General features: G+C 36.4%; 1 protein-coding gene across 3 annotated transcripts in view; it reads right to left on the bottom strand.

Moving 5' to 3' along the window:
* Positions 1–14,364: 14,364 nt before the first annotated feature.
* FGF10 (fibroblast growth factor 10) overlaps positions 14,365–21,371 on the bottom strand; it is a 62,006-nt gene continuing 54,999 nt past the window's right edge. For all 3 annotated transcript variants that reach the window (XM_042028387.1, XM_042028388.1, XM_042028386.1), the window contains exons 3-4: positions 20,466–20,569; positions 14,365–17,151 (exon numbers count right to left, since the gene is read on the bottom strand). In XM_042028387.1, coding sequence (XP_041884321.1) covers positions 16,954–17,151; positions 20,466–20,569 — 302 coding nt within the window. In that variant the 3' untranslated portion in view covers positions 14,365–16,953. The remainder of the gene's footprint in view (positions 17,152–20,465; positions 20,570–21,371) is intronic.

The raw sequence follows: 21,371 nt of genomic DNA, 5'->3' as shown, positions 1-21,371 counted from the left end.
CTTGAAGCTTAGATAGTGGATCACTGTAAGAGGTACAACACATAGAGAGTTGGGAATCCTGACCAAAAAGAGTAAAGTGCCTATGGGATTTAAGCAATAAACAAATAAAAGTTGTCAGATTGAAAGTGTAGAAGTGCATGGTGTGTGACAAAGAAAAGAAAGCTGAGTAATACATTTCTTATAAAACCCACCTTCTAACTACAAGGCGTTTCTGAAAAGCAGGTAAATAAGATTACAAACTTTGGTGCAGTCATCATATCTGCCACATATACAGTTTTGAATCTTTTCCATAGGCATTTTTATTTATATTTGTCTCTACCTATCTTTCCAAGGTCCTTTATAGCCACTGGCAGCTGAGATTTGAGGTCAGAATTCCAGTCCAGTGTCTTACTCACAAGATTATCTTTATGCTTACACACTAGAGACATCTTTTGAAAAGTTTGGTTTATGTTTAAGATTGCAAACATATTTCCTTTCTTCTACAGTAAACACTTCAAAGAAGGATAGCTTTTGGTTTGAGGTGACATGAGGATTTAGCACTCAACAGTTGCCCTTCAGAAGTGGAGGGTAAGGCTGCGATAATGTGTTTAATATGGGCTTTCCCCATTCTCCGTAGCTTCAGTTTCACTCTGTCAAAGCCAAATAAGATAGCACTTTTATATTTTTTAACCTGCTTTCATCATTTGAGGTTCCTTAATATTTCAGTGCTCATACCACTCAAAACCAGTGCTGAAATATGGTTTAAAAACAAGCTTTTCTGAGACTCTAAGTTCAGAATTAAATAATTGAAAACCCAACAAGTAATTCTGTAATTAAAGAAACAGATTTAAATCATATCAGGGCACCAGTCTTTACATCTTAGTTTCAGCATCAAGCAGGTTTCAGTAAGACACTGTTTACATTCAGCAGCCTGTTCTCAGCATGCACCATAATATCAGAGCTTATCTAAAGATAAGCTAATCTTCATACTGCTCATTTATCACCTAAACACAACCCAATGTGTTTTAGAGATCTTTCTCTCTTCCATTCTCTTCCGACCTGTGTCATGAGTATTTTAACCTTTTGTTTCACTGGAACAATGGCATGGAGAACATCCCAGACTGCATGTAGCAGAAGTGATAGCAGGCATATTTACAATGTTTTCTAAAAGATGTGTTGCAAAACTGAAGGATGTCTTCTTTTTAGCTATAAATTTTGCAGTGTTACAGACCTTGCAGCTGAAGACTTGCTGCTTTTTTTCAATAGGTTAATGGAATCAACCATTCCATAATTGGAATAGGTGAAAGAAGAAAATGAAGAAATTTTTTTGGATACTGATGGTCTGATTTTTCATACGTGGAATTAACACTGCAGGGTATAGGTGTAGAAGTACATGGTATGTGATCTTAAAGAAGAGAAAGCCAAGTAAAACATTACTTATAAAACCTACCTGCTAAATGCATAGTGACAGTTAAATAAATGATAGGTAATTAAGGCAATTTCTTGGTATGTAGTCTAGCAAGTACAGTTAAAATCCTGAATGAAGAATATTAGTTCCCTCAAAATTAAGGGGAAGAATTGAAGTGGTATTCTTGATGGTCTGCACATCAATGTGATGAGGATGTAGTAAAGGACAGAGTCCTAGGCTCTGTTCCTTAGACTCAGGACACTCTCTACATTAAAAAGCAGGTGGATGTAGGCATTAGAATCACTCAATATCTCTCAAGTTGGACATATCATCACAAGGAAAATAACAGAATGAAATTCAAACTTCTTGTCAACCTTCACATCTCTTTTCAAAGCATATTGGTTCTAGAATTGTTCAGAGTAAGCCGCTGTCATATCATTTAACAATAGTGAGTTTTAATGATGAATATTGTTTGAACAGTATTATTTATCACTTTTGAAATCTGGCTTTTTGTTCACTAAGTCCAATGAAAGTTAATTTGCTATTTGAAAAATAGTTAGCAGAAAACTTTTGGGTGGCACACAATTATGAAAATTCTTTTTATTTTTCTCCTCTGTGGAGTTCAAGATAAGTATCCTAAAATGTGACATTAATTTTCCTTAAAATATTCCAGACTCATACCATCATTTAGCTTGGAGAACACCTTTTAGATCATCTAGTCCAACCATAAACCCAACACTGCCATATCTACCACTTAACCATGTCCCTAAGTGCCACAGCTACACATCCTTCACACTTGTGCAGGGTGGTGACTCAACCAGTTCCCTGCACATCCCTGCACATCCCGTTCCAACCTCAAGATTGGAAACCCTTTCAGTGAAGAAATTGTCCCTAGTATCCAATTGAATAGTGAGCATTTCAGGGACATATTCCATCAGTCCTGTCCTAAGGCAGAGAAACAAAAACCTTAAAGGCTTTCTAAAGCTGACCTCAACTAACTATCTGCTCATAATGATAAAAAATATTCCTGGGGGTTTTTTATTATATAATATTAGGAGTAACGTTCAGAAAATGGCCTGTTTCAACAGACAGGCTAACTACTTATTTAGGGATATTTAAAACAATATCTGGGATTTGTAAGATAGCTCTAGATTATTATAGATGCAGTTAGCTCTCTGTTAGCTTGGCTTGGCTTGGCAAGTGTTAGAGTAACATAAACATGTTACATGTGTTATATGTTAGAGTAAGCTAACTAAATTAAACACTTGTCTATATGAGGTTTATATGAAAATTGAGGCAATTTAGCTTGACGTACTTTCTGGATCTCAGGAAGCAGATGTGTTAACTAAACTGTTAGAGAAGGAATAGGATAGGACATAGCTACAAGTCTGTAGTGAGTAATGTTGGAGGGCAGAGAGAGGAAATTCTTAGTTCATAAAAATTTTGGCTCTGAGTCTGGATTAATATTTATCTGTACTGTATAGATGCTTTCCATGCAACCCTCTGTTCCATGATCAATCAAGTCGAGGACTTATGGTTGTCAATGAAACTGATATAAAGTGAGGTCACTGATAGTTGAAAGTTCTCTTACCTATTGTTCACTGACTACATGAATAGGAAATGTGCAAGGACTGGCTTGGAAAATGCAGGAAAGAAGCTGGAGCTACATATGCAACTGAATGTCATTTATAAAAGACGCAAATGACATTTCAGATAGTTATTAAAAGCATGTATCTCATTAGATTTAAGATATGTTTATTTCATGCTACCTTATACTGATGAGCACTTTTAGAAGAGGGGACACTTTTGCTGAAAGACACAGAAATTGGAGATAACTTGTCATAAATAATACAAATGATAAGCAATTTAGAAAACATGACATCCAAGGCAGGTATGAAAGAATTTCATTTGTTTAGTCTGGTAAAGAGAAAAATGAAGAAGGGCTATGATAACAAGCTTCAAATGCATAAAAGGTTATTGCAAAGAGGATGGTGATCAAGTGTTTTCATCTCTGTAATAGACAGAATGTGAATTAGTTAGATTAATTGGTAGCAGGGACCATTTATATTAGATACTAAGAAAAACTTTCACTCAAAGGGCCAGATTAACACACAAGCAAGCTACTTGAAAAAGCAGCAGAATTTCCATAAGTAGGTATGTTAAACTGTTGGATGAACTTCTGTCAGAGATGGTCTAGGTATGGATTATACCTTGGAAAAAAAGGTCTGGAATAGAGTCAGGGTTATATCTCCAGCTCACTGATGAAACAATATTAGTAGTAATAAGTACTAGGCAAATAGAAAATTAACTGTCAATTTCCAGAGAGATTCAGTAATTAATTGCTTGGTTCTTTTACTGGGTACTGCCAAATTTTGCGTGTGACTCATTAGTAAGTGATTCATAAGCAACAAAACCAGCATGAATTTTCTTACTTGCTATGTTCCTGCAGCAAACTTTTGTCAATGATTAGATGAATCATTCTTAGCCATTTGCAGATTCAATATAAATGAAGATGTGGACTTATATTCAGCAAATTACACATATTGATGCTAGGTTTGTTTTTCTTAATCCTTTGGATTCTTTGGGAACTACCTACACAGGCTATATTTGAAATTATTGAATTAAATCATGTCCCTGGTACAAAGCAAATTACAAAATTGCAATTATCTTCTGAAAGGCATGTAGGACAACTCCATGGTATATAAACCATCCAGCATTATATAATTTCTGCAACAAGATTTGTGAACCAGAGAATGAAAGTATTGTAGTAGCTAATAGGACTCAGTGGAAATTTAGACCTTATGAAGTAAATGAGATTTTCTTTAATAAGAGAACAAGTTTGACAGATAAAAGTAATGTGTAGATATACTATATTTTATAAATTTTCCATTAGGCGTGATATCTTATTGCAGTTAAAAAAGATCTAAATTATGAAGTAGCAGTAAAACACATGTTAAATAATATACCCATTAGCAAAAGGTAGTAATCAGAAAAAAACAACTGAAAAGACAGGAGTTCCCTATTTTAATATATTAATATTAATATTAATATTTTAATCATTGCCCTGGACATAAACACCAATTTCTTACATATCTGTACAAACTAACTTCATGAAAAGCATTCTTTGGCAAAAGGTGAACTAATGTAATGCTCCAACTTATAAGTAGGGGTAAAAAACTAGGATTTTTGATTTGCATCTTCGTGGTAGAATACTGCAGATGCTGTCACCAAAAAAAAAAGAGAAATAAACTCTATCAGAGGAGGAGGAATGTGCCTTATGCTGAGCAACTGGAAGAATTTTTACTATTCAGAAACATAGGGAGTGACTTGATTTTGATCCTTCAAAGAGAGTAAAACACAAGCTATCTCTTCCTTTTAGCTACAGTGAAAAAAAAAGGAAAGCTGAAACTAAGATTTGCATTAAACCAGAAAAACACAATTTCAAATAATAAAACTGACAAAACTGGACTTGCTCTCTCTTCAAATACTCCTGTAGAGATAAGATCATTTTCAAGTGGATATACTTTAGTCGAGCACAAGTTAGGCAATAGTCACTTACAAACTGGTTGAGAAAATACAGCCATGACAGAGAAATTTGTGAAGATGAAATGATATTCCACTCTAGTTTCATGCTTTTTGGATATGTGAAGAAAGATAAGAAGATAATTGTCTTGTTTGAAAGTGCAATTACTGAAAAGTTCTTTAACTGAATATGTATAAAAAGCTGTTGTTCAGATACTCATGATCAAAGGCACAACAGTTGTGGGAGTCTGGAAGCAGTGGTTCATTCAGTGTGAAGTGTTTCACTTCAATCACGGAATGATTGTACAGATGGAGTTCTCATGATCACTGCAGACAGTAAGTACAGATAATTGCACAAAACCAAGTCTGGTAGCCCACTGTGCAGCCAGCTTCTTGCATTTTCTATTTCAACTCTTCTCTTTTGTCTTGACTTCATTATTTGTTTCTGATTTTTACACTTCTCTTGCTCTTATTGGTCTTTCTAGGAAGCACTGTTTAGAGCAGAGTGAGGGGCTTACCTGAACATGTCATACAAAACACTGGCTATATCAGATCTATTTTCCCTGTTTGCACCTTGTTAACTATCGGTTAAAGTTGCCATTCTTCCAAAAAGTGAAGTCTGATGTTGTGTGGCAACAGCTGCCAAAGTGAAGAACCTCTTCCCTCAGAAAGTCCCTGGATTTTCTAAGTCTGTTCAATATTAGAGATATGGTTTATAATGCATGCTAAACTGTCTGAATGTTCCCTGTAGAAGCACCTGGATTGGCACAGGCTCTGTCATGTACCCAGGTAAGCACAGATTGCTGCACAGACCCACAGCCAATGCTGTGACTTCGTACAGTGCTGGCTTATGCATTTGCAGGGAAGACTAAGAGTGAGAGTGTGCCTTGTTCAGTTCTACCTAGGTGGCAGGAAATCTGTTGTGGATTTCATGCTCAATAGAAAAAAGACAGGAAATGGCACAAGATTTCTATGTATTGCAAGAGTACTGCCAGCAGTCCTCTGTTTAATTAGGGCCATCCTCATTACATGGTGCTTGTTTAAAATGTAATCTGGCTCAAGTTAAGAAAATTCTCCATATTTACACAAAACACAATAATGTTACCAGGAAAATGTTTACAACGTGGACAGTGTGTGAGGGCTTGAAACAAACAAAATCACATTTAATTTAATATTTAGAAGCCAACAGCAGCTTGCTTCTAGGATTGATTTTGAAGACAGTTTCAACTTCTTCCTAGGGCCCAGACACTGCCCAAAACTTACATTGAAACTTTGCTGTGAGGTTCTGCAAACTTAATTTAACTCATACTTCCAAATACTACTTATTATCACTGCTGTGTTCCTCGTCTAGTCACATTTAAATTTTTCTGTTGCTTTCGTGGTACGATGCCTGTCCTGGCCTAGCTGTTTTTTGCAGTGATCTCCTATTCATAAAACTCCATATATCATCTTACTATGCTTAGGGCATACCTTCTAAGTAAAAGATTAAGGCTCTAATTTGGCTCTACAGTGTTGTTACAATCCCTATTATTCTCATGCATTATAGCTCTGAGCTAGCAATTTTCTTAAATAAGAAGTAACTTGTGGTAAAATATTTTCAGTGAAAGTTTTGTCTGTCTCTAGATTCATCCACTCTCCCCTTTCTGCAGCTCTTTGTTGACATAGATGATCCTGCCACTTCTCAACAACACTGAGCATTTATGTTGGTCATTACAGTGCACTGGCAATGTTCATGTTACACTTCTCTGGAATACATGCAGTATTTTCTTCCAAAGCACAATAGACAATTACTATGTTTTTCTCCCTAACTTTGTTTACTGAATTAAAATAATGGAGTCTTGTCTAGATACTATATTCCAAATGGGTAAATATTAATTTACTTCTAATTCCTTCCTTGAACTTTTGAGTAAGAAAGATGTGCTGTGTGGTGAAATACCAACATGGTGACATACTTCAAGGACTAAACTCTATTGCTATTTGGCTCAGATGCCAGCTGCACTGAGTCCCCTTATTATGAGTATTAAGGACGCAGCTGCTCAAATCTTTCTTCTGTCACAGGGCTTGGCACTCAATAATTGTCTTTCTGTCTTTGCCCACCCATAAAGAAGAGGATTTTCCCTGATAGGTCTTACGTGACTTACATGGTCTTGAGATATTAGCTGTGATTTATGCTTCTGAATTTTGGTAAGTCTGCAGGGGTTTTGTTCGTGTTCTTTCCTTTGGAATAAGAAAACAAAATCTCCAAATGAAAACCTGTATAATTTTTACTTTATTTTCTAATAAATTACTCCTTGAATTCTATCTCTTCAGTAAAGAGCATCAGCCTAACCTCCTTAAAGTGTATCTTAGAAGTATGCATAATAATACTTTGATGATCACACTCTCATTTATTTATTGTTCTCTGTCATACGCCACCATATCAAACAAGAGATAAGTAATCATACTGAATCATTAATGTGTATTATCTTTTATTTTTTGGCATCTAAACCAATGGAGTTTTGATAACAGGAGCAGCTGTAGCTAACAATTGTATTTCTACGATGAACAGCAAACTGATAGCTGTCAAATAGTGAAATGAGAACACCTGCCTTAATGATTTTGAGGTACAAGACTGTCAGATGGAGTTGTAAGGGCTGTGAACTTTAGAGATGGGCATTATCTCTGAAGGTTGCTGATTAAGCAAACTTCCTACCTAAGTTGTAAAAGCAACAGCAGTGAATAACATCAGTGTTCCTCCAGAGCTAAAGAAATGAAAACAATAGAATGAGTTTGGCAGGGAACTACCAATGGTACAAGCCTCTGTGCTTGTGTGTGTTATTAATAACTGTTGGATATAAATATTATTACATGCTATTATTACATGTTATATATATAAACATAGAATTAATTCAAGAATATGGCAATAGAACGTGCAGCATAATATATATTTCATGATATATCCATATCTGTTAGTGCTACAATTAACTGCAAGAATAATTTTGCCCTCTTCTCACTGTATTTTAGTCATGCAGAATCCTTGCCATGCTTGCAGTAACAGAATAGTCATGACCACTGTGTATTTTCCCTCTTTCCTAGAACAGACCTTTTCACCCTGCATATAAGATGGTGATACAGTGTGTCAGCAGAAGAAACTGTAAGGGGCTGAGCTCTTCCCAGTAAAAATAGAGGGCTCTATAGAATGCAGGGTCAGTCTGTTATTTGATCAACTACCACACCCTGTTTAAAATTAACAGAAGAAAACAACATGAAATGAACTTTACAAATTATTAAGCTGCCATCAAATCAAAATTTACATTAAATATGAAAAATTTGTGGAAGAAATCTTCATTGTGAGTATGGTGAGGCACTGGAACAGGTTTTCCAGAGAAGGTGTGGATGACCCATGTCTGGAAGTGTTGAAGGCCGAGCTGGACAGGGCATTAAGCAATCTGGTCTAGTTGGAGGTGTCTCTTCTCATTTCTCATGACAGGGAGGGTGGGAATTAGATGATCTTTAAGTTCCCTTCCAACTTGAACCATTTTGTTGTTCTGTGATTCTATTTACAGGTTTATTTATAGTACTGTTAGTTAAAGCTGAAATAAGTCAATTTTCTTGAACAATATCCATAAGTCAACTCCTATTAGGACATGCATTTTGAGGGGGAGTCGGTTAATGAAGGGTTTTATTCATTGTGGCATTATTCTTGCAAGAACCACTGAAAAATACAGCAATTATCTATGAAAATTATCTTTTGCTTTCTGTGCAAGTTACTGAGTGTTGAAAGGAGGTGGGCACTGACCTTTTCGTGTTGTAACTGCTTGTGCCAGTGTTGTCTCCTGCAATGGAAGCTTGAGTCAGATGCAGATTGCATCTCTCTACAAAGGTTAGTAAGATGGGACCAAACACCAGCTTGCCAACATTTCCCGGAAGTGTGTGCCCTGTTGAAAAAACTTGTTCTTTGTCTGCTTTTAGTCACTCTGATTTCTTTTACTTAGAAAGACTTTAACTACTAATGTTTCTTTCCTGTTGCAACACGCTTGTGTGAAGTAATTGGGCAGCTGTATGGCTCTGGATAATTTTTAGAGGATCTCTACATATTACTGGCTTGAGTTTGAAAATGTTGGTAGTGACTGGAATTTATGCCTGCTGCTAATTGTCTTGTGTTTTATATAGGTTCAGTAGATGGTTAATTGGATCATACAAAATATCACTGTAAGGAACTTTGCAAGTGATCTACTCCATGCTCCTCTCTGAGGAAGAATCAGCAAGGTAAACCATTCCTGACAGCTCTTACATGCCTAAAACTCTGTAAGTTGTACAATTACCCTAATCAGTTTACTTCAGAGCTCTTAGTGTTAACAAGGTTTTTCCAAATACTTTGACTTAAATTTCCCTTACTTCAGTTTGATAATTTTATTCTTAGATTAACCGTGGTTAAAATTTTACTTATCAACCTACTAAAATGGCCAGCTCAATGTGCATCAAAAATCAATGCCAGTTTTGACTGGTCTCAACATATTTGAAGAAGTAATTTAATCTAATGTTTCCTCAGTAGTTTTGAGGTCCTACCTCAAAATCAGATGATTCTACAGGTAGATGATGATATGGAAATGATCTCATATGATGGTCATAAGCATTGTGGTTTTTGAGAAGATCTCATTCTGTAGGATTATAAATTTCTTTCTAATATCTTATTTAAACCTATTCTCCTTCAACTTAATTCAACTTTTCACAATTCCCCCTTGTGAAATGTCCCTCTCCAGCCTCTAGTAAGCCCACTTCAGGTACTGGAAGGCAGCAATGAGGTCTCCCTGGAGTGTCCTCTTCTCCAGGCAGAACAACCCCAGATCTCTCATCCTGTCTTAACAGTAGAGGTGTTTCATTTTTGTGATCAGCTTAGTGGCTATCCTCTGGATTTGTTTCAGCAGAACCACATATTTCTTGTGTTTTGGACCCCAGAGCTGGACAGAGTACTCCAGGTGGTGTCTCATGAGAGCGGTGTAAATGGGGAGAATCACCTCCCTTGACCTGTGGTCAGGATTCTTGATAAAACTCAGGGTGCGGTTGGCTTTCTGGGTTGCAAGCAGGCATTGTCCTGTCATGTTAAGCTTTTTGATCACAAACATGCCCAAAACTTTTTCTCCTGGGCTGGTCTTGATCCATTCTCTGCCCAGTCTGTACTTGTGCTTGGAATTGCCCTGACCCAGGTGAAGGACCTTGCACTTGGCCTTGCTGAACTCCATGAGGTTTGCATGGTCCCATCTCTCAGGCTTGTCCAGGTCTCTGTGGATGGCACTCCTTCCCTTCCCTGTGTCAACCACCCCACACAGCTCAGTGTCATCAGCAAACTTGCTGAGGGTGTCCTCAATCCCTCTGTCCATGTCACTGACAGAGGAGCCAAAACGTGGCAGTCCCAATATGGACAACTGCTCTCCACAGCCCTTTGAGTGCAACCATCCCACAATTTTTTTTTCTGCTGAGCAGACCATCTGTCAAATCCATGTCTTGTTAGTTCAGAGACAAAAAAATTTGCTTCTAAAATGTTTTGTCTCCAACAGTGAGCACAGAATTATAGCTGGAGGGATTAGCAGAAGAATGGAGAAATTTTATTGTATTTCCTTAATGTACACTTCCAAAGTCCAGCACTAAGAAGCTCAAGTACTTCTTGTGCCAAAACCTTGTGTCATTAAACATCCTCAGTGGACAAGCTCATATGACTGTCTGAATCTTACTGACGTCCTTCATAACAAAACAGATGAAAAGTTTGAGGAAAATCTAATACAAGCAAGTCTTAACACCAAGCATAATGCCTGTCACGTGAGTGCTGAGGACTGGTCTGCTTTTACATTCAGTCCTGTGTGTCACAGGCAGTTTTCAGCAACAGCTTGTTTGCAAGACTCTACCTGAAGGTTTTAATTTGCTGTTTTTCATGTCAGTTTTCATCCTTAGTTGGTACACATAGGATGTATTGTTAGAAACCTCATGCTGTATTGCATTTCATCTGCAATGAGGAAAACTGTGTGTCAGGCCTCTGACAAAAGTCCAAGGAAAATGTTAAATGTTACAGAATGAGGGGGAAAGAAACAAAAGATTGCTGCAGGTCGCTTAAACTTGGCCACTGCCACTTTCTGACTGTCAGTAGAATTACCTTCACATTCTACATCTGTACATGTGATCAGATTCAAGTTTGTTGTGACTTTGATGTGGAGAATGGTTAAGACACTAGAGTACAGGGCCAATCAGAGCTTCTGTATTCCTCAATCTCAACACCCAGGCATTCATCTGCAACTTGATGGTGGCTTTCAGTGTGAATATCGGCTGAACCTTGCTGCAGGAGTTTGTATTAAAGCACTTTAACAATTCTGACACCGTACCTTCCCACTGCATCTCCCAATTACCACAGAAATGTAATAATTATGGGTATCAGCAAGACTTTTCTCTCACACTGTATCGTTCACTTCGTAGCATTTAAGAAGCAATCAGTTAAATAAATAAATGGGTTAAATCTTATCCATCTCCGTCAGGCAAGGGATACAGTACTCATTTAACATGATAAACAGAGCCATATCTCTTCTTCCAATGCTGGAATCATACAGCTCAAGTTATATTTAAGTGAGCACAAACTGCGTGCTATATCAGTAGCACTCAGTAAGTTGAATTTGCTGACCATAAGGAAGAGAAAGAGATTGATCCTTCTTTTACAAGACTGCTGATATCTCTATCCTATTTCATCACTGAAGCGAGATTCAGTCAAAGACCACAACAGGTCATGCATTGGCTACCAATTAGTAAGAACAACGAAGACTGTAGTAGAAGTAGTAGTAATAATAATAACAACAACAACTATAATAATAGTAATGATGTCATATCTTTTCCTCAAGAGAGCCATGGAAAAGGAAGGAAGGTGGAAAATATATTTTCATTTGCAATGTATCTTGTGTATAGTGGTTGTTAAAATTACCAAGTTATCCTCAATGCATACTTTTGAGCCTAATTTGTATGTTTACTAGTAAGTGTATGTGAAGTTTCAGGGGAGAAAAGGGTTATCAAAACACTACGGCGTCACAGGCTCTCTATGTCATGTTCTACATAGAACCAAAAATTAGAGTCTTCTGTTTGTGATATTAATGACAATGTACTGCAGACATCAGCAGTGTAAGTTCCCTCAGTGAACTATTTAGGAGTCTTGCTGTTACAGGTAAAAAAAGGAAGAAATCATAGGAAATGACCATAACTGGACAGGAAATAAACTGCACATAGCAGTGAAAGAGTGATGCACATTTTTGAAAACACGGGCAAGTGAAACTTCGAGTATTTCTAATGAAGGAAAGTATAAAAATTTTCTGGGCATCATGTAAACAATGGAGCAGAGATACTAACTTTTCATTCCGTTCACTGAATGACCCAGCAATGTGCACTCACAGCCCACAAAGCCAATGGAATGCTGGGCTGCATCCAAAGGAATGAGGCCAGCAGGTCAAGGGAGGGGATTCTGCTCCTCTGCTCTGCTCTGCTGCTACCCCACCTGGAGCACTGTGTCCAGCCCTGGTGTCCCCAGCATAAGAGGGACATGAACTGCTGCAGCAAGTCCAGAGGAAGTCACAAAGCTGACAACGGGACTGGAGCAGCTCCCGTAAAAAGATGGGCTGAGCAAGTTGGGGCTGTTCAGCCTGGAGATGAGAAGGTTGTGTGGAGACCTCATAGCAACCTGCCAGTATCTGAAGGGGGACTACAGGGAAGGAAGCTGGAGAGGGACTCTTTGACATGAACTACAGTGATAGGGCAAGGAACAATGGGTACAAACTGAAAGAGGGGAAATTTAGGTTAGACGTATGGAAAAAATTCTTTACTATGAATGTGGTGGAACACGTTGCCCAGAGAGATTGTGGATTGCCCCAGTAGTGGAAGTGTTCAAGGCCAGGCTGGATAAAGCTTTGGGCAGCCTGGTCTAGTGTCCCCACCCATAGCAAGGGTGGTTGGGACTAGATGATCTTTACAGTCCATTCCAACCCTTAACATTCTATGATTCTATTCTGTTTTAACAAAATAGCATACAGTGGCATCACTAAAAGTCCTGCTGAGGAATTTCAGGAGTGGAAATTCTCTTCATTTGTACTGCAGTAACTCAGAAATCACTACTCCCTTGTCAGTTACTTGAGGTTTAGTCATGATTTGTTTATTTTGTCTTTTGCAGGAGCATATTTTTATAAACTTCTGTAGAGGACAAAGGAGATATAACTTTTTTTTCTGGGATTAATAAGTGAAAATACATCAATCAGGTATGAGATGCACTGTGTTTCACTAGAAAATCCTAAACTTATTCCAAGAAAGCTCCATATAGCTAAACATGAGATTCAAAAAGTTTGGGAGGTATAACTATAAATCATAATTTACAGGTTGAAAACTAATTAATTTCTCCTATTCTATATTTTGCTAACAATGCCATGGAAACAACTTTTCTTTGCTTCGTTACTTGAGGTTGCACTGAAATTGTTTGAGTCCAGGATCTTTTTCTGAAAAATACCATTAGTATTGACACATTGACTAGATGGAGCAGAAAGTGTTTGTTACGTGTTATACTTTTCTTTCTCCAATTTAATGGGAAATCAGGGAGATTAATTCAGTCCCACAGTCTAACTTAATGGACTAAATAATGATACTTGGTACTTCAAAAGAAGGGTTGTTTTCACACATTAGTTTCAAGATGACTCCTTGTTACTGTTTGCGTGAATAAAGACAACCAGTTTCAGGAGGGGCATGAACTACAAAGTTGTGCTCCTACTTCTAAAGCTTGCTAACCGATAGTGAATGTCATAACCTGAAATGTCTTGAATGAACTCTTACACAAAATGTAACTATTTTTCCATATCTGAAGTTTACTTTAAAAAAACATGCTCTTCTTCCTAAACCCCTCCAGTCTTTCATCAAACATGCTTCCTCTGAATTCATTGCTTTATTCCACTATATAAAGCTAGATGGATTCAAATACAGGAAGAATCTGAAGCATTTGGTTGTTATTAGTATGGAGACAGTGGCCTCACACATACAAAATATTAAAAATACTTAGAAATGTTCAAAAGATATTTGTTTAGGGGGTATACAGCATGAAATCACAGCCCGTAGTACAACAGATCTTTTTCTTTTTTATTTTTATTGTGCAGTACAATTTCAGGTTAATAAAACAAAGACAATACTTTTATTCTCTAATCCCCACATTTTATTATTTTTATTTAAATATAACATACTATACATTGTTGCTCAGTGATTTTGGTATCCCTTTTATTTTCTAAACCCCTCCCCCTGTTTTCCTTTTACTCAGGAGACTCTTATGCTCAGGGTGACAGAAAACAGAGCTTATGGTTGAGGATCTGGGATACTCTAATATCTGCAGTTTGCTCCCACTACAGTGGGTGTTACAGTATACCAAACACACAGGAATCATTGATTCCTTCAAGGGTTTTTTATTTTGGTGAGTTTTCAGAAACCACTACTCATGTCACAAATGGCTCCTGGCTCACTTTGGGAAAGTGATATTTCCTGATCTTGTCATTTGAGCAGCATGGTGTTTTGAGTACTATGATAATATTTATGCATAATTCTCCCCTGACCAAGTCATCTAGGTAATTCTGTAAGAAGAGAATTTCATTTGTACCCTAAATGTTCTTTAAGTGGTCATTCAAGACTGCATTCATCCAAACTCATACTGAAGGTTCAGTATGGGTGGTCCATTATGTCTTGTCAGTTTTAATTACTGATTACAAATTTAAACAGAAACTCGCTTTTATCATGGTAGTTAAGTTTTGCTGTGAGCTGCAATTACATTTAGAATCTGAAATTCTTATTTCTCTTTCTAGAAAAATGTCATTTGTGAAGAAGAAAACTGGAGATAAAGTACCATGAAATACATCAGCTATCAACTAAAAATATCTTGTCTCTCAATGAATTCCTAGTTTTAAAACAGCTGACTTTATGTAAGGACAGGAAATATAATCTGACCATTCTGTATTTTATGGGAAAGCTTTTTTTTTTTGCTTTTTTTAAAAAAACAGCTAATATTTAAATAACAGATTAAGATTGAAGTGCTGGTTAAACATTGACTTAAATAAGTTATAGAAGATTCCAACAACACCAGCCTTTATAGAGGTTAAACATTCTCAAAAAGACACATTAAGCAAGGCTCTCCTTTGTACCAAAATACAGTCTCCAAACAATAAAAATAAAACCAACTTTTTCACAACAAGAAATATTGAAGATAAACTGCAGCATCAATATAATCTTATAGTTATCAGTTAAAGTATTTAGAACAAAATAATATTACACTACTTTTGTTTCTTACTAAAGACACTGCAAAGGCTTATTTATTTAGTGGAATACAATGTGAAGACAGTGGCACAAATTGTTTGATGTATTGTTTCCTATTTATCTGCTCTAACAAAATGAATCTCAATATGGTTACACTGGTGAGCTATCCAGAGCTCTCTAAAATTACTGAGTAAAGCAAAATATAAAACAAACCTTATGTACCTTTAATTGAACAGACTTCATATTATGCTTAACTTTATTATACTGCAGTTGCTCAAGTTAAGCCATGGGACGAGTAACACTTCATAAAAATGTGCTGGATATTATGTATTTTGAGCCTTCAGTTACTGTGATGGTTATGAAAGGCATGCTAAAGCTGAAAACCAGCACAGCTTTTCAGTTGGCTCTCATATATAATATACACGTGAGTAATAATCTCTGAAAAACGCACGAGCCTGATTTTGGATCTCCTGTCTTGCAGCCCTTAGATATTGCTCCCATTATATGCCTGTGATTCTACAAGTTGGGTACCAATGGCAAATGGGTTGAATGAGACTATTAATTGAATAAGGAGTGCAGGACTGTGTTGCCTTCTTGCTTACCTTTCAGAGGCCAAATGTTACACTTAGGAATTACACACTAGAGTTTTATTTTACCACTTGCAATCTCAGTGATTTTAACAGGGCTGTCCACATCAGGGTTCCAGCCCAACATGTGCTGCAGAATATCACACTGATAGCAGTGTGTTAGATCCTAGCTCCAAACTGAAATCAAAGTCAGATGAATATACACAGATGCATTGGCACCCAAGTACAGATGTGGCCCCTTCTCTCAATTTCAAAATAGCAGAAAGACCCTTTGAACAAAGTATTTCTTGAAGTTTGTTCTTGAGTGCTGATAAGTACAAATATTTCTCCGATATAAAGATACCCAATACCATAAATCCAAGCACTGCTTGTTTGGTCTTTTGCTTAAGTGCAAGACAGTTCAGGAAAAAAATGGATTATACACTCTAAATTCTGCCTTTAAAGCCTTGTCTAATACCTATTCTCTGAGTACTTCTGAGGTTTTGACATTTTAATCTATCAACCTCTGTGTGAAGTACTAAGAAAAAGGGAAAATAAGAAAGAAGCAAATGAGGAAACATTTCAAATAAAAAAGATATTTAACATCCTATTAAATAAATAACTTAGAGAGAAATAAAAAGAAATGAATTTAGGACATACAAGCAAACCATACTATTCATTTTGTTAGAACAGTTACACACTACTTTGCATATCCTATCCATTTGTCCACAAGGCTTCTCCAGAAATGTCATTATTTGTGCATATGACCCAAGTGCTTCCAGTAAATGCTTGTGTGTCTAACTGTTCATTGAATCATCAGGCTTGAATGAGCAATTAAGGACTTTGATATGAGTTAGTATTCCATAAATAGCATTCCCCATGAAGATCACGCAACAGATTGTCTTATGTCCATCAAGGTCTGCTGCAGTGACTTAAAAAAAAAAAAAATTCACACTGGCAATAAATTCCATCCCCTTTGATCCAGCTTGCATTTTGATTATAAGATACAACAACGAACTAAATAAAGGTATTTCATGTGCCAGCAATAAGTACAAAACCTTCAAAGGCTTCCCCTGCTCTCATCTCAAACATGCAGATGTCTGTGCTACTTCTCTGAGTCTACCTTTTAAGAGAATTACCAAATATTCTTGACATAACAGCCTTTGGTTCAACTGCATCAAAAAATAGTTCGTTCATCTATGACATGACTACCATAGGAAGAAAGTGAGCTGAAGTGTTTTTCCTTCTTGTTTTCTGTCCTCTCTTTGTGGTTCCCCTCCCATTCAGGGCCACAAACATTTGCCTTCCATTGTGCTTCCAATTTAAGGATGCGTATGTGTTATATCCATTTTCTTCTATTCTTTCCTTCAATTTGCAATCGCTATTAAACTCCTTCTGTTAAAAGAAGAAAAAAACCCCACAAATTGAGAACAAACATAATATTTCAGCATACTGAAGGCAAATACTTTTTAAAAATGTTTCAAAACTTGTAGTGTTCTCTATGTGACACTCTTAGGATTCTACAGTATATTTAAATGAAAGTTTCACTGTGTCCACAGCATATAAAGCAACATCAGTTAAACTGCAATAACAAAAGATATAATTAATTATTCAATGCATAGATATAGCAGTGTGGAATATGGCAACAATACTAAATCAAATTCTTGGTCATAAACCCAAAAGTATGAGGAAGCAATCTTGGAATCATTAATCACATTTCAGTTCTAACAAATATAACTCTTAAATATCTTGAATGAGATTATTGATACCATATGTTAAACAAATATGTGTGGAATAGGTCTATTTCTTATTTAAAGTAAGAATCTTTAGACCACATGGGACATGAAAAAGGGCTTTTTTTAGATAGGTGCAAATCACTGTTATGCTGCTATCACAATTGATGTGAGGCCTATTCATTCAGCTGACCTGAAGAGAGGCTTAGCCTAAAAAGGAATCATATATGACCTTGTATCTTATTGACTAAACAACATTGGAAGTAATTTTGTGTACAGTACCAGGGATTAAGGTTTTCTATTTTTAAAGGAGAACCAGTCATCAGGCTGTTAGAAGGAATAAAAAATACAAGCCTGTGGAAGCATGTAGGGGAGACTACTTTTTTCTATACTGTTAAAAGTACTTTTACACAGATACACTTTTCTATACTGAAGCGAAGAATACTTCTTTTCATAAACAAGTCATTCCTACATATAAACCCATCCAATTTTAACAAACTACTCATATTCAATTTAGAAGGCTTTTAAAAGTGCAGTGTTTAAAATGTAACTAAATTAAAATGCTCTTTGATTTTACGATTGGTAGTTATTTGAACAATGGTCAGTAAGGAAAACATTATTAAGGCAAGACTCTTTACAAAACCACTATTGACATTGCCTCAAAAAGCTATATATAGATAATTTACCAGTTATTTTCTGTAATATGTCACCTCCGGCATCAGGATATTAAAAAGGCAGGTGCTTATCAATCACAGTTCTACACACCACAGTAACTTCTCCTATCTGCCAATTTGTTAAAGTAGATTAAAGAAGTTTATTTTGTTAAAGAAACCTAATAGTGAGTCTTCTTTCCCTCATTTTAACTGAAATCAGTCAAATGGAAAGGTATTTGATTAACATAGAAGTGGCTTTACTTGTTTTCCCAGATGCGGAATTGTTCTCAAATCCAACTTTTAATTCTATTCTTAGATAATAGAGAAAAGATGATGTTGTGATGTGCTTAAGAAGTCTTACTGGCAGGGGTCTGAATGCTACACAGGACTGCTTTGCTCATTTCAAACAAATTTCAGCATAAGCCTGCACCAGTGTCTATTGTGCACGTGCTCAAGGGTGTTTTTACAATTTATATTGGTTCTGGTATTCATATCCATCTGCAAGCTGCCACACTGTAGTAATATGAGGCTAACTGCAAATCCTGGGATTATGGGAAAAATAATAACAGAAGCATTCTTGAAATCGCTAAAGTATTATGGAATAGGTTTTGATAAATCATTATGTTGTGATTTTATGATGTGAATATTGAAAAATTATCTCAGCTGGAATTAAAAAAAAGGTTTCCCACATTCATATCTTCCTGTCAACACTATTTCTAATACAGTATGAATTACTGAATCCTATGGCAGCAGTTTCCATGTATGGTACATGAAAGCTGCTTTGACATCTTTTGTACATGTATAGTTTTGGGATAGACTCTCACCACACCAGCCAAGGCAACAACTTGGATAGGAAAGCCCGTCTTGGGTTTTGGGATGGACAATCACAAATGATGCACACTGTAAACTGAGATGTGTGAATTGAAGATGGTGATTTATGTTAAAACCTTCACCTATGAACAGAAGCACACCCATGACCAATGACTGTACTGAGTAACCGTACACAGTTTTATCTCTCAGTAAGCACTGATCATCCTGTATTTTTGACCAGTGTAAATCTAAAAATTAAAATCTACATTTACAGGAGTTTAAGAAAAATTTCTTTGTTCTGGTGTTTCCTTAATGTGATTCTTTGACACTGTCACAGAGTTTAGAAAATCAGAATTATATTGTTGAACCAGGAGTGACTAGCCATAGTGCAGATGGGGGAGGACCATTTACATAGTTTGTATGAACTAAACATACCCTGTAGAAGTGTTTCCTTAAAAAAGAGGGCCAAATGACTGGAAGCCCCTGAGTCTCACTTGAGATTATCATAACTTCATTGTTTTCAGCAGAAATAGGAGGCCTAGCTACATTGCTTAACAATAAACCCAGTTCCTACCTGCAACCTTTTTGTATAAAACATATGGATGATATGAACATTAAGCAACCTGCAGATTGGTTCATAACCTTTCCAGGAACAGGCACAATATTGCAAAATTGCAAACCCAACCAGATGTAATACCAGAACAATCTGGTGGTTGTGTAATCATGGGAATGTGTGAGGATATATTTGAGTTTAGTTTAAGGATTTATACATCATATTGCTTTCCATTAAAAATATTTGGATAGTTACTGAGTTTTCTCAGGTTGCTTTGTTTTTGTTTGGTTGATTACCTTTGTGTTTTGGTGTTTGGATTGTTTTTCCCCCTGAAAGTATCAATAACCTCAAACTTACACAAATACTAATAAAGTATATATGGACAACTTTCAAATGTTACCTGAATTCTGCTCAGACAAAGCTTATCCACTGATATTTAAGGTCATGTCTCTCTGTACTGTCCATAATCTTACTCATTTATCAATATAGTCAATTTAAAACCTTCTACTCTAGGAATCTTCTTCAAGGTTTTAATCTGATAACTTGGAGTGTTTACTCCATCAGCTCAAGTTTCTGTGATTTCAGGTACACTTTATCCCCCTTCCCCCCACCCTTGAATTACTGCTCAGTGTGACTGCACTGTAGAAAAAACAGGGAAAACAAGCCTTAAACATTACATTTTGTAGGACCCTCTCTACTGAACACTCCTTAATAAGCGGTGTGACTGAGGCAGTAAACATGCTAAATCCCAGCAGCTGTGTTGGTTTGACATGAGCTTAGCAAGCAACAGGAAGCTTGTGCAGTGGGGTGATCCTGGTTTATCAGAGGATGAAATTTTTGATGAACAGCTCATTTCATCTCTAATTAGTAGCAATACACAGACAAGCAGTGTTTTCAACAGGCAAGACAGGGAACTGTGCTGACTACTGAAATCCATTTGGAATGTAAAAAGGTACTTACAGAGCCGTAGACTTTTCCTTTTTTGTTCATGGCTAAATAGTAGTTGCTCTTAACAGACTTAACTGCCACAACACCAATTTCTACAGATGTTATCTCCAATATGCCTAAAAAATAAAAATTGAGCTATTTAATCACTTTGTTACAGGATTTTCTCACTGTGGAAAAGATAATAAACCTGTAAAAATTAAATTAATCAAACTTGTAATATTTAGCACCAACTGACCAAAAATTTCAGCAAAAGTATTCTTTAAAGCACTGCAAGAATATACACAAATATTTTTTCAATTAACATGTTTCTTTTGCTAACCCTGCATTTTAAACCCCATAGATACTGAAACAACTCCATTCTTCTTAGCACAGATTTTACTAAAATTTATCAGAAAAGACATTGAAACCACAGCATCAAATTAAATACATAGCATATGTCAATAGAATATTAGATTTCCCCCAATCTTCAAAACCTTTGGTACACAATTTATTCCTTCTAGGACATTTAGAGAAACTAAATATCTTGGTTGCACTCAGCTGATAAATTCACTTTTGTCAAGTGTGTTGACAATGTGGGAAATAATAAGACCAACAGTAATGGCCACACTATCTTTGTCTTCCAGATACCAGAAACATTTTCCTCTGTTTGTAATAAATATGATTTTTTTTCCACCTTTAAAACAGATTCTTCCTGGGACACTGGATGGTTCAAGGGACCAGTAATGGGAAATACATCTTTTCATCTCTGTTTTCTGCCCAGGAGCATACTGATTTGGGAGCAGGAGACCGCATACCTGGCTCCAACATTTCTCCTGTTCTCCTGACATTTATGTAATAACAGTTGGATCAATAGCCCAGCTAACTCAGTGTGGTACATGAAGGGTGTACCAAAACTGCCCTCCTTATTTAGGTTGTGAT

This window comes from Corvus kubaryi, unplaced genomic scaffold (genome assembly GCF_017639235.1).
Source record: "Corvus kubaryi isolate FWS band 111438036 unplaced genomic scaffold, C.kubaryi_AGA036_p1.0 37308, whole genome shotgun sequence".
Lineage (NCBI taxonomy): Eukaryota > Metazoa > Chordata > Aves > Passeriformes > Corvidae > Corvus > Corvus kubaryi.
This window is presented reverse-complemented; position numbering and strand designations above follow the sequence as displayed.